We start from the raw sequence: 15,223 nt of genomic DNA on the forward strand, positions 1-15,223 counted from the left end.
TGTGTGTACATAGGTGTGTTTCTTAAAAGTGTTTGTGAGCATGTTACACTGCATCTGCATACAATCTTGTTGACTGAAATGAAACATGGCAACGAGATCAGAGGTTTTGGTGGCGACTATTTAGATATGGATTGCATCTCGTGACGTGAAAAACACTGTATCTTGAAATAATATTTCACACACGTATTATTTCTAAAGAGAAGACTGTACCAATGTGTCTAACTGAAGTGTTGTGGCACGCTTCATCTGTCAGCATGCCATTGTCCTTGCAGCTTTGATGTACATTAAGGGAGTGTGGGATACAGACACGGGGGGGATACAAAATAACGAGACTATTTTTTCCAAATAATAGCTGCTGTCAGAAGGCGTTACAAGCTTTCAAAGCCAATTACTCCACTGTCATGTGTCACAAACATGGCGATATCTCCAGAAGTTTAGCCAAACCTTTAATTAAAACGAAGCTTACGGAAATAATAAATTGGTTGCATTAGTGCCCTAACAATGTTGTTTACATCCAGAGGAAAGGAATGATTTGTGAGGCGTGATAGAATCATTTCCTTAAGTCATAGGGATGATGAGTGTGAGAATATCGGAATATTTCCCGTTTTTGTATGTAATGTCTACTCCAGGGAAATTCATTTCAAAAGGAGATATTATATCCTGCATACGGCTATTGAGTTCTTGATTGAATAAACTAGCTTTGTACATAATAGGATAGGTAAGATTTATACTTTGTTAAAGGATCCTGTAGCTCCCTCCAGTAATAGACACCAGTCATCAAGTCTTGATTAAAAAACACGGTTTAGTTTCATACCTGACCAACCCATCATCAGAACGAGAAGAAAAACAAGTATGAAAAGTTTAACTGTATGTATTTTACAATTTACTATGCGTATACCACTTAAGCTTGCAATATAAATAATGGAGATGGACATTTATAGCATATAACACGTCCCACAAGCGAACACATATACACAAACACACGCCTGTAACTTGCAGCTTATCTGAACAAACCTAATTGAAATTAAATAATCATACAAAAAGGCTGCCTACTAGTGAGAGTGGCTGGATTCTCAATACTGTATCCTGGAGTTATTTCTATCAACTTAGCTTGAGAGCTTTTTCCTGTAACACAATTCTCCTGTGCCTAGACTGTCAAGTGCACCAATTAATTGTTACGTGGCAAATGCTACACTGCAGATTTGTTCCGCCTCTAATAATGCTACACCTTTACAGGTATATTAACTGTAATTTGTGATTTAGAGCTGTTAGGAAATTAACTGAAAATGTAAGGCAGTTACACATCCCCTCAGGCAGCTTCTGAATGAGAAAGTTATGCTAAAATGTACAATGTAATCTAGACCTATTCTGCTACTGTATGAGCAAATAACAATTTTAAACAAAGTGAGTGGCTTTATTCAAGGTTAAATGTGTTGTATCGTGTGTGTTTGTGTGTTTGTGCTTGCCCCTGTGGGTCATGTTTAACACTTTCCGTGTTGCACTCTGGAGAAAAGAGATAAGGGACGCAACCTCACTCTGGCGGAAAGGGAGAGCAAAGGAAAGAGGGGAAGGTTGCAAAACAACCTCTGGACCATTTCTATTTAGGCCCATGTATCTTTTTCCCGTCGCATCCCTGCATGGATGTTAAAACCCTTCAAAGGTAAACCATATTGCTGGGCCAGCGAGCTATGCCTGTTCTAAACCTCCCAAAGGCTTGATGTTTTTGATCCACATGTCCTTTTCATGGACGCTAAGCCCCTTTTGTTTTAGCTTGTTTGTGAAATATCTCCATGTGTAATCGTGTGCGTATGTTTGTGTGGTTGTGTGCATGTTTCAGGGTATGTAGGGGATTAAAGAACGGTCACTGCTTCAGATATCTTTATCGTTTGTTGTTCCCACCTCTCCCCACTCCCTGCCTGTGCATTTGTTCCCAGCAGCAGGTTCCCCACGGAGTCCCATCAATAAGACCACCCTGACTTTGATCAGTGTCATCAGCTGCGTGATCGGCCTGGTGTACTCCTCTCACATGTCCTGCAGCATCGCAGTACGTGTGATTCTACACGTTCCAGAGCACCTCATCGCTGACGGTAAGTCTCTTCTCTCGCCTCACGGTCAAGTCTTCTCTGTTTTTTGGTTTAATTTCCCCACTTGAAAGGGACCTGAAGCATCTACATGACTTCTAACTGGATTCCACTCCAATGACACAGCAACTGTTACTTTGTCAGTCTTTTATTTCAGTAGTTTACTTGAAAAATCCATTTCCATTTAGTTGCCGCATTGGTCTTATAGGTGAACAACCTTTGAAGACAAGAAAGATGCATTAGACAACTTGCAATAGTCATTCAAATAAATAAAACATGCACACAATACACTGACACTGCTGCCTTATGTACATATATTTTACAAATAAACTGGGCAGACTAAACACAGAAATATTCATTTTAAATATGAAATCAATTCGCTAAACCCAAGCTTTTATTTTAAATCTCAGCAGATTTAATTAACTTGATCTTATTAGAAATGTTTTTAACAAATCAAATGAATTATGTTTAAGCAAGAAATATTCTTTACTCTGTTTTAACAGAAGTATTCAACAAATTAAACAGGACTTTATTATCAATGTTTTTAATAAATCAAATGTATTATTTTAACAAGAAAGATTCTTCCCTCTGTTTTAACAGGAATATTCAGCAAATTAAACAGGACTTTATTAGCAATGTAGCTGGACTCTTTCCCCATACATTTCTCTGGGTGCTCGATACCCCAGGCGACTGAGCTTGCATTTTTTCTGCCACTCTCCAAGGAGTTCTTCTCGCCATTTCTCTCAAACAGAGTGCCTGTGTTTCTCGTGTAGCTGGCCGATTTGCTTTGCTCTCTCTCAAAGACAAAAGTAAAATGCCAGGTCGCCCACCCCCTCCCTGTGTTTCCCATGTGAGGCCATACAACAGATGTGCCCTCAAAGCATCAGAGCACATTGAGGCCAGGTTGCAGTGACCACCCGCCGCACACCCTCCATCACTCTTCCCCTTGTACTTTCTGATATGTTGAACCACTGTGCTAATGAATTCCAATGTAGCACCTGAAGAAGAAAAAAAAGCACTGTGGGGGCCGAGCACTGGCTCCTGCTGGCTCTTTGGCATTTTTCAGCCGTCACACGAGTGAGCTGGGAGTCCAGATATATTATAGACTTTGACTACGCTCGCTCATCTATAATCCCGGGGTCTGATTTGATTCGTAGCACTGCTGCTTTCCGATGGTGTACACGGGCCTGCCAGGGAGATATTAACATTCCAGGGAGGTGTCCAAGTGGTAACTTTGAAAGGGGAGATGAACGATGGTGGATTCGCCTGTTGAATTACAAAAACTGGGATCGATTTAGAATGTTTCCATAAATGTCTCCACAATCTCATCACACTTTGATTTGATGTCATGGTGAATCAGATGAGTATCTGGATTCTACCACTGGGGAAAGAAGCTATTAATGCAAACAGCTGCGCGTGTGTCTGCCTGTGAAGAAAAAGCACATAACGTAGCGTCACACCTTTCCCCTCGCCTTTCACATCAGGTAGAGTAATCAATCAGGGGATGTTTCTACCTCTACTGCTATTCAAAATACATAACAAAGGACAGCACAAACATTTCTTTATGACTAACTCGGATTCTAAAATAGAAATGTGGGAATGGTTTATCATCGGTAATTGTATCTTTTAGAAATAGTTTTCCTATCTTTGTCCTTGGACGTGTCAATTTACATTTAAAATTAGGACTATTGAAGTCCCAGTTGCAGTGTAGCTCAATAATCTAATGCACACAACATCGAAGTGTAGAAGCTGGGGATTTCTGTTTAATGTCCTCCCTCTGGTGAAGGACCTTCATACCACCCGCCGCCAGTGATACCTACTGAATTTCAGTTTCTCAATCCCTCATTAAATGATGAAGGCTGTCTTAAATAATTAAAAGCAACTGATAAAGAGGGAAAACATACTTTCATGCTGTTCAAAACAATAACTGAGCCAAAAATCTACAGCCACGGTGCGGGCTTCATCAGGTCTTAATTAAGCACAATGTTAATTAGAGCTAAATGCTTACATAAGCATGTGCCAATGCTTACAGTGCCAATTTAAAAAATGAAATATATTTTGCAGGTTTAATATCTTTACTTAGGTTTTTTGTAGATATTGGTTAATAAACCCAAAAATAAACTTTGACCTGATGATGGACAAAGGTCACTAAAGTCATCACAATTCCACATCAGTGGAATACATGTGCCAGATGTAATGGCACACCCCACCTTCCTCTCCACACTGCAGGCATTTATATAGGTGGCTTAAATGACGTGGCCTCTTTAAACACCCCTCAGGGTTTGAGGGGAATGGCGTTGTCCAATTAGCTGGGCACATCTATATAGGCAGGTGGTGTTCATCAGCTCAGCCTTTTGAGCCTTTGCAACGTGAGCTGCAAGACACTAACAACAGGATTAACACAACACAATTAACAATAATTATTTTAAACAAGATTCCGTGCACTCAATCTAGTAAGAAAAAATAAATTAAAATGTGTCTTTTTGTGTGTATGTATAGTTTAAAACAAACGCATAACCTTTAACATGTGTGGTTGTTTGTGAGGCTTGTAGCCTTCACACCAACCATCCAGCAAACATTATCATGGAGCCACGTCACTAGAGCTGCTAAAAACATGTATCAATGGCCAAGAAATGTCTTCTTTAAATTCATATAGCAATAGTTATGCATAAAATAGTAGACACATTTTTTGTCGATAATACATTTTGCTCCATCTTTTGTTTTACTTTCACCTTATGTATTTGCTACAAATGGAAGAAGACTTTTTTGCTAAGACTGAGTCTTGTTTTTTTTCTTCCAACTGCTACCTTCCTGTGAATTCCCACTAGATAAATCATAAGAGTAAATGCCTACTATCCAGTACATTTCTGTTTTCAACATTCTTTCTGAATTTTGAAAAAGGGAGAGGTCAAGGTTCCATGAGATGGCCATACAGTGACAATACAGTCTCTCACTATTTATATTTTCTCTGTCAAGTGATGAATAAAGGCAAACATCACAAAACACAAATATGTTATTTCTACAGTTTAGGTCAAATACTCAATGCTTCATTGTTCCTTTCTTTTTGCCCATTATTTCAATGTTCATTTATAAAACATTGTCCAGGGATATTACATACCAACTCTATTCAGACTGAAGTGCTGTAGAGTGGTGCTTAAATCAGCTAATAAGCCACTCCACATATTATAGCCCCAGCGCGTGCACTACGCTCTGCATCAGCCAAACGACTCGCTGCACCCTCGCTGCGAGGGGGACCCAAGTTCCCATTGGCGAAAACACGTGGGTTTGCTGTCCTGGCTCCAAGATGGTGGAATGAGCTCCCCATTGACATCAGGACGGCAGATAGCTTGCACATCTTCCGGCGCAAACTGAAAACTCATCTCTTTCGACTCCACTTCGAGCGTTAGAACTATTAACGAAGCACTTTTATACTAATAAAGGGACTGGATTACCTAAAGCCAGTTGAGTAGCACTTGAAATGTTTGGCTCTATGAAACCTGATGTACTTATATGATTCTGTTTTCTTCAAGGTTGTATTTTGTTGGTCGAACGCACTTATTGTAAGTCGCTTTGGATAAAAGCGTCAGCTAAATGCAATGTAATGTAATGTAATAGCCCTGAAAGTCCATTCAACACGACATAGCCTCCTGTGAGATTCACACTTGAGATGATTAAGAATATCTGAATAAAGTTGGCTAAGGTATATTTTAAAGTGAACCTATCATGCTATATTTGAAACATATATTGTAGGGCCATACCTATATAAAGTATATACATTTTTTTTTTCTTCTTCAAAATACCTAACAGATCCTGCATTTTAGCCATGACTCATTTCGCTCCATTTGCTCTTTCCAGCCCTGTTTTTGCAGGGGGCTGATTCTGTGAGCTGCAACTGACCACGCCCCCCTGCAGGAGAGGGGAGTTGCCAGTTACTTTGGCATTAGGGCAGGGATATCTAGATACTTTCCAAGGTTTGACATAATGAATTGTGCTACTTTTAAAGCTAGCAACGATGTTTTCAAATCTGTAATCAAAAAGCTCCTCAAAAACACTATTGAAGCAGTTCCTGCCGTTGCTACGTTAGTTCAAACAGTAACAACGGACTGCTATTTTCTTAGCGGATGCATGTCAATTTAAATCAATACAACTATTTTTTAAATCAATAAAATCATTTTCTAAATCCATAAAAGCATTTCAATTAATATTGGGAGTCATGTTGTTACTTTGTTGAGAATGTGGCCATGTAATAAGCGTGTAAATAACACCTTCATGCATGTGAAAATAACACCTTCATGCCGATCTAGATCCCTCCACTTCGCGTCGGGCTCCTGATCACCCTGTCGGTGTTCTTTTCCCCATAATGACCGTGTCGCTGCACATTATCCCTTACATATGATTATATAGAGTAATTATTCATTTGTTTTAAAGCAGGAGGCGCAAACGCTTGCCTCTGGGAGGGAGGAAAAAAAGAGCCACAGTGGAGAATAAACAGAAGGGCAACCATGCAAGGGAAGTCTTCTTTGCTGCTTTTGTGGCAGACTACAGCGCCACTTACAGGCCTGGCATATGTACTACAGCGTCTCCAGCACTTTCGGCCGTGGCCCAACCTCTCATAGCGCCACCGTCCTGACGTCAGGACAGTGTTCAAATCTGTATCAGTCTGTATCAGATCCGTTGCAGCCCCTTTTTTAGAGATTTGGGTATGGAGGAAAATAGAGAGGGTTGTGTTTTCTGACACTTGGTGATTTCCCTGGAACACTGGAGACACATATTCATGTATAAAAGACGTACAAAAGTGCATCTTGCATGATAGGTCCCCTTTAAGTCTAATTTTCTTAATGTCAGTAAGTACAGTCTTTTTTGGATCCATCCACAAAGCATTTATGTTTAATATCAGAAATCCTTTTCATGATTGAAAAACACAAATATTGCATATCCTCGAGACATCAAACAGGACATTAAATGTGCCATCAAAAGTAAAAAAACATGATTGGTGTCTATAGTTTCAGAGTTTTTATGAGCAACTTTATGGCTCCCCAAGATTAGTCAAACGAGATTTGTCCGGCCAGTGCAGTGTGTGCTCTATTTTTAAGTGATCATCAAAGGGGATGGCACTAACTAGGGCACACATAGCCTGCCAAGTAGTCATTAAATATGCCCGGGTTAAAAAAGCCCAGTGCACCCCATGTTTTCAAACAGACAGGGCTTTGGTCAATGAGTGTTAATGCTAGTTTGCAAAGATCACACAGAGGATAACGATTAGGATAAATGATTAGCTCACCTGAGCCCATCAGTCTGACAGGAGAGGACCCTCCTCCAGCTTGTTGTGGAAACAGCTCCTTATGTCCGTTAGTGCAGCTAGCTAACCAGATGCTAACATCACGGTCCCCGCTAGCACCGGTCTCTCTCTCTCTCTCTCTCTCTCTCTCTCTCTCTCTCTCTCTCTCTCTCTCTCTCTCTCTCTCTCTCTCTCTCTCTCTCTCTCTCTCTCTCTCTCTCTCTCTCTCTCTCTCTCTCTCTCTCTCTCTCTCTCTCTCTCTCTCTCTCTCTCACACTAAATGCGCTATTGCCACACACACAGAGCCGAGCTTGAATGACACAAGCACACATGTATTTCCATGCAACTCTCTGATTGGTCTGGTGGCTTGCCTTTGTTGCATTCACTGAACACGGGAAATTGCATTCCTGCCGTCCTCTCTTGTGTCATGATGAGTTGCACGTAAAGCACGGTTATTATATTATTGAGGTGTCTCAAATATACGTCAATCAAGTGGCACCTGCTAACGGGGTGTTGGATGATAGGTTTACATCTAAAAACTTATTTTTCAAACATTATTATTTTTATTTTATTTTTCTTTCTTTTGTTACTTTTTTTTGTAACGGTCCGCGATCTACCCGCACCACACTCGATCGACTGGTTGGCGACCACTGTTCTAGTGTAATCGATGTCAGATACATCGGACAAACATATTCAGTCCTGTTATTTCCTTATTAATAAAGTAAGGCATGTCACAATGTTGAAAGTATGTAAGTCTCTTTGGATAAAAACATGCAATGGAATGGAATGTAACAGAATAATCTGCAGTTTACCTCAAATAGTCAAATCCCCGAATGTATGATGTATATTACAAAATGGAGCCTTTCTTCATCGTACATTTTTCAATTTATCAGAATATTTTTCTCATATGTACGGTACCCTTTACCATAGCTGAAACTAGGCGTCTAGTAAACAACGAGCAGATAAAATAAAAAAATAAATGTTTAACTAATCAAAATCTACATTGACTGGGCCCTTTCAGGCCGCGGATGTGTTGACCTGACATGGCAATGCAGCCCTAATTCCATCACGCTGCTTTATTTATGTCACAAGTGCCACTAATAATACACATGAAAAGATCACAGCGTAGGAGTGCAATTTGTGAGTGGATTCCTGGGGAGTTCTGGAGGAAAACAGCTCAGAAGCTGTTAATTAGTTGCTAGTGAAATTCTACCGTTATTACACACAACCACAGAGAAGCCTGAACAGTTTGAGGGGTACATTTTCTTATTGACACTCAACTTTAACCAAGTAACTATGCAGTTACAGTCACCAGGGCATGTGGCCAATTTAATCTGAGTACATCATCACCTTAAACATAACTGCATTAAACACGGACTGTAAAGTCATTGGCTCAGTAAATAACTCATCCAAAAGGAGAACAGACCATAACACAATTTCACACTGCACTGGTGGGAAGGACACAAAAATACATTGTTTATCAGTAAGGCCGCAGCCAAACAGAGTCCTTCCTGTAGTGCATTAGCTTACATGTGATTTATTCAAATTATGACACTGTCTGAACCATATGCCCTTTTAATTCTTGCAAATATTTATCCGAACACCATGGGAAATGTGTACACATAAAAGTCAATGCTCTATTTTCTTCACTGTTGCCTTCCTCCTGTTGCAAAGTGGCTGCCTGTGGTTACTGATAATAATCAAAATAAGTGTTAGGCTTTCTACAACAGGCATCGTTTTTTTAGAATGTTTCTCACAGTTTGAATATTTTTCATATTTTAATTTTGCAGCTGTCAATGTTTGTTATCTTGGCTGGATGTCAGCTCCTGCTTCAATGATAAGGAATAATAATTATTCATTTTCAGATATCACAGTTGTTGAGACGTTCACGGTGTTTCATGTTTGTTAGGCCAGGTTAATCTCCTTAGCTTATCAAATATTTACATTTTGGCTTACTAAAATATTTTATTTTGAAGGTTTTCTAACACTGATTCCTTATTTTCCCATTTGGATTTTGAGTGTATGATAATATTTTCCCTGCTGTCTTTGAATCATCTTAAAATAATTTTGCAGCAATGTCCAACATATACTGTGGCCGTGTCCTGATATTTGTAGTGAACGTTATAAATAAGTTATTTTCTTATTCTTGGCGGTTTTCTACAATCCCTTCACCTGTCGTGCATTTATTATATCCATCTCTGTCATTACCTCTCCCTGACTCCTCCACCCTTTACCCCTCTCTCCTCTGTCCCCCTCAGGATCAAGGTTTATTTTGCTGCAGGGGAGCCAGATGGACGCATCAGACTGGTTGAACCCGGCCCAGATCTTGTTGTATTACCAACATAACGCCAGTGGTCCCTGGGCCAACGAGCTGTGTGGACGCCGCCTCCTGGACCCCTGTGAGCACCAATGTGACCCTGAGACAGGTAAGCTGAGAACGCAATTTAAAGGTCACCTATTATGCAAAATCCACTTTTCCATGTCTTTGATAAATAAACATGTGTCCCCTCTGTGTAAAGAGATTCTGAAAGTTTCAGGAAAAACAATTCTCTCACTTTTTGTACTGATCCATTGATATAGAAACATGTCTGAAAATGAGCTGATTAGATTTTGACCACTTTATGATGTCATAACGATTTTTTGGCTTGTGTAACCATTAGACAATAACCAACCAAGGTAACACCCCCCCCCCCCCCCCCACACCTTATCACCTGAATCTCCTCCTACAGTAGAGCACCATTGTGTTCTTTTTAACCAAATATCTCTCAGATTTTCATCTAAAGTAAAAGTAACAGACATAGAATCAGCACTTTTGAAACAGAGGGGATTATGGGATGCTACAATGCACGATCTGTGTGGTATTTCGAGCCAAACACTTCAGATACATGATTTGTATATATCTGAGACCTATAATATATTGATGAAAAATAGTATAATAGGGGACCTTTAAAAGAGGATCAGCTCAGTATTGTACCGGGACTTTTCACATGGTAACCTTATTTATTTTTAGTTTAAATAAAAAAGGTCTCGCTTCTCTGGCTGTTGTGATCAGTCATGAAGAATAGGTGTAGTAGGTAAAAATGGTTGGCTTATATTTGTGGTGTATTTAACTAAACCAACAAATGAAGTAGGCTTTAGCATCTTAAACCTAGTACTTATATAAAAAAAAGCTACATGTACTACTACTTCTGCAGTTTAACTGTTTTACCAGATGGGGGACTTTATTATAATTCTGCTAAAAGGTTGTTTTAATATATAACTGACCTGTACATCGGATTTAATATTCATTGGAAGACATAACAAGGCTCTTTAGATACTTAAAGTAATCTGGTTGGCTGATAATGAGCAATATCGTCACAGGACCATTAGTCAAATTCACAAACCATGTCATTCTGCACTCGGTTATTGGACAAAACATCAAAGGCCAGTATCCAGTAGAGAAGAGTGGTAAGATACAGAAGGTGTTTTGCTAACAAAGATTGTACGACTAAAATGTGCAACTTTTTATTTACAAAACAAACTAATACTTATTGGCATACAAGTGAAATTGCACTTGTCCTTTATTCTTCAAGAAAGTACAGTTGGTCATTTAAGAGACAGCTTGTTCATAGCATTATATAACACAGTTTTGATGGTTATTTTCAAATTGTTTACGACTTGCCAACTTGCTGTAATAGGAGGCACAGGGGTTCAAGGTATTGTCATACTGAGTTCCAGTCCTGCAGACGGTCTCCAGAATTTGCAGTGTTTATCACTCATTGTGGCTGTTTGAAGGAGCCTCTTTCATTGTTTACTGGTGTGGCCATGACTAGGGTCCATCGAACTGCAGGCCTGAAATGGAAAATAGATTGCATGGAGCACTCCTTCTGACTTTCCCTTAGTCATTTGATCAATCAAATCACTCAATACAATTGGCTGATCAAATGACTACATGTAGACCAGTAAAAACAATTGATCCAATGGACCAATTCAATTAATTGATCAAACTGGCTAATCGAAGGACTTGATTCAATTAGCCAATTAAAATACTCTGTACAATAGACCGATCAAATGACTCGATACAAAGAATGGGACAACGATGGGACCAAATTGAACAACTTGATATAAAGCGCCATACATTTATATTAATGCACATAGTTTTTTCTTCAGCTTTTATTTTTCATCCTTTGTGAAAGCTTGAATTGTTTTTTATTTATTGAATTGTTATTGGCCCTTATTGCACAATAAAAAAGTGTGTTTGTGTTACGGCCACAGCCTCTACTCAGCAGTAGTGGCTCGCGCTGAGACCCGTAACATGAAAAATACACTCGAAAACCAGTACTTAGTAACAAACATTTATTATTATGCCATCTTCTTACAAAAGCCAAACTATAAATGAAAAAGGTCTGGAGGACTGGCCAATAAGAACAAAAGGAAGGATGGTGCCCGAGCCAGCCACACCAGGGGCCGTAGGACCCAGAACTCCCCCCAAAAGTCAGGCGTAAACCCTATTGAAACAAAGAAAGCCGTGAAAACTGGACTACCAGGTCCTCCAGGCTAAATATAAACACATCTACAAGACACAGTATAGCTCAAGCCCCACTATACCAAAAAGGGTCTTCAGAGGAGAGTGTCTTCCAGTGCCAGAAAAGGCGAGACATCCTTTTCTTCCAGCTTCTCTTTATATATCCGCGACAGAGTGGAATTGGAAACACCTGAGCAGAGGCAGACCAGGTGCACCTGCGCAACAGGGAGAGAGAAAGAAAACAAGGAGGGGAGCACGTAACAGTTTGAGTAGCATTATAATACAGATGAATGAGCAATGGGTTGGAGGGAATAGTCGATGTACTGTAATCTTGATGGCTTGACAGAAATGACTGATGAATTATGCTCGAGGCGTGTTGAAAAGCAGCATGTCAATAACTTTTGATTGATGTGGCATTATATACATTTTTCTTTGTGACCTAAAAAATGCAGATGAAAAGCAAATCTAGCTCAGCACAATATTCTATGAGGGGCCGTACAGGCCGTAATTCATACTGGTCCTCTCACGCACATACATGCTCCTTATGCATACATATATTTTCACTCTTAAACACATATATTCCCCTTTTACATACATACATTTTCACTCTCACACACGTATATATTTACACTCACACATTCATACATTTTGCTCTCATATTCATATATTTTAATGCTCATATTTATACATTTTGTTCTCAAGCACATTCATTCAATGTTTACATTTAATATTATAAATAATATATGGATGTCTGAAGACAATGTATGTATGCAAGAGAATAATGTATGTATGTATGAAGACAATATGTGTATGCAAGAGAAGAATGTATGTATGTGTGAGAGAAATTATAGTGGAAACAGAAGGCAGGTCATTATCGCGCTGTGATTGGCTTAGAACAGGGGTGGCCAACCCGCGGCTCTCGAGCCGCATGCGGCTCTTTGCCTAGTTTCATGCGGCTCTTCAGTTCATATCGAATTTTATATGTGTGAGTTTGGGGGAGAGACACTGACTCCTGAATAGTGTTGCACGGTGTACCGATACTTGAAAGGTACCGCGATACCCTGCCGTTAAAAACGTTACGATTCCTCCGTTTCATTAGTATCGGTACTTTAAGAATAACGGGGAAAAGTACTCCGGTGAGAAAGCGCCGTTTTAATAAGAGCCGTGTGTGTTCAGCGCTCTGCTTCCACTCCCTGCACTGCAGCCGTGCCTGCAGTCCCTCCCCTCTCAAGCACGCTCTAAGTCCCTCCCCTCTCAAGCACACTCTAAGTCCCTCCCCTCTCTCGTGCACGCGCTAGCTGCCAGAGCATGTGAGAAAACGAGAAGCATGGCTGCAAGTGGGAGTGCAACTGCCGCTGCGCCTCGGCTTGTTGACAAAAAAGACGCCAGAAGCGAAATTTGGAAGTATTTTAGCTATATTTCTGACAGTGAGGGCAAGCCTACGGACACCATGAGGCCTGTCTGTAAGACATTTATTAATTTTATTTAATACGAATTATTGTCATTTATTGTATTTATTGTTCTCATTGTTTAAAAGTGTGTGTTATGGTTATGGTTCTGGTGTGAAATAAAGCACAATAATTACATTTAAGACCGTTTCCCTTTTTTAAAGAAAATAATCGGAATCGCAATTCTTGACTTGGTATCAAAACCAAAATGTTGATATCGTGACAACACTAGCTACTCCTGACAGTTAAACCTGATATTTAGTAGGTCTGTTAAGTATTGAATGCTGATAATTCTGACGTAATTTGGCCGGTCAAAGTTGTTTGGGCTCGGATAAAATCGCTCCGTTACTTTCGTCCCGTGTTATGTATGTTGTGTATGTGTGGTGTCAGTATGAGAGGATGACAGCGCGTATAATTTGTATGTGGCCCAACAGCCAATCACAATAATACCTGCGATGCAGTGAACCAATCACCTTTGAGGGGGGGAAAACCTATCGTTGATTAAACATTATCCAGTGTTTCCCCTACCATTGTCTTGGAGGGGCGCTGCGCCCCGCCAACGGAGCCCCGCGCACCCCCTGAAATTCAAGGTGTTTAAAAAAAATATATATATAATTAAAAATATATATATATAGCCTATATAGCACCAAATTGCAAATAATCTATAACTACTGTCACTTTTCACATTGAACATGTGCTCTTTTATTAAATAAACTAAACGCTTTCATTTTAAGTTGTGAGTTTAGTGTTTTTGACCCTAAGAAACACTGATGCATTAATCAATAATCCACAGCTCCTCTCTCTGCTCCAGAGGATTTAAAAAATATATATCCCAATGCCACAAAAATGCATCAGTGACGTGGTTGAAATCTTGTCTCCAGTAAACAAAAAACTGAAACAAGCGGTATCAGTGACTGTGTGTTTGATGTGGCTCTTTGAAGTAACATAGAAAAAATGTGGCTCTTAACCTCTGACTGGTTGGCCACCCCTGGCTTAGAAGGTCGAGCGGGGCGGGCTCATGTTCAGAACTTCGGATTCAAATCAACACGATGGAGGGAGATGAATCCGTGTATCTACGGACAATTTGTTTTTCTTTATTAAAAAAGTAAATGGAAGAGCGTCTGAGAGGCGTTTTTGCCCTTTTGCTTTTTACCTTACTAAATGGTCTAATGGTCAGTGGAGCGAGGGGCCGCGAAACTCGCGGAAGTGATTTCAAAACAAAGGGCACTCGTTTGCTTGGAACGGTGATATTATAAGCAAGGGGAAACTAGGGCCGGGGAATTTAGCGATCACAACGAAAACGGACACACATTGAGCCCAGCAAATGAATGTTATTAAGGGCTGTAAATATAATAAGCCTCTGTCTAAAATGGACAACATTGTTAGGAGATTTAAACTACAGCGGTTCTGCACTGCGGTCACTCAACCGTCTCTCGAGTTTTTTTTCAAATCAGCAGCTTTTTTCCCCTGCTATATTTGATGATCGATACAAATATTTGTTACCACAAGTTCTCAATAAAAGTGACACTGTTGGACTCGGTACTAGTTTGACTTGCGGCATGTTAGGCGCGGTTAGTAGTGCATGACATTAAAAACATTTTAACAAAACGTGAATAACCACAACCACTAGTATACCTTCAGCATAAAGTCATAGTTGAGCACAATACAGTATCAGAAACTAAATGTGGAGAGTAAAACAGATACTCACACACACGATCAAACACATGATCCCCACAGGCCGAGATCTGAAAGAGATAACATAATTAGAGAAAACAAAAAAATATCAAAATGTTGTAGTACATTATATGAAATACCAACAAACACATGGAATAAGGTCCAGTTGCAGCTACTGTACAACATGTTTTATTCAAGCTACATAACCAACTCCAAATGATGAGAACAGTGCTCTGAT

The 15,223-nt window shown here is 39.8% G+C and overlaps 1 protein-coding gene across 1 annotated transcript in view; it reads left to right on the plus strand.

Moving 5' to 3' along the window:
* The window catches only part of astn1 (astrotactin 1), a gene marked incomplete at its 3' end in the record, with an annotated part of 248,725 nt that overhangs the window by 120,867 nt on the left and 112,635 nt on the right, over positions 1–15,223 (plus strand). Inside the window, 2 exon segments of the mRNA XM_034196281.1 lie at positions 1,935–2,087; positions 9,618–9,785. Coding sequence (XP_034052172.1) covers positions 1,935–2,087; positions 9,618–9,785 — 321 coding nt within the window.

The sequence above is a fragment of the Gymnodraco acuticeps genome, unplaced genomic scaffold, assembly GCF_902827175.1.
Source record: "Gymnodraco acuticeps unplaced genomic scaffold, fGymAcu1.1, whole genome shotgun sequence".
Classification (NCBI taxonomy): Eukaryota; Metazoa; Chordata; class Actinopteri; order Perciformes; family Bathydraconidae; genus Gymnodraco; species Gymnodraco acuticeps.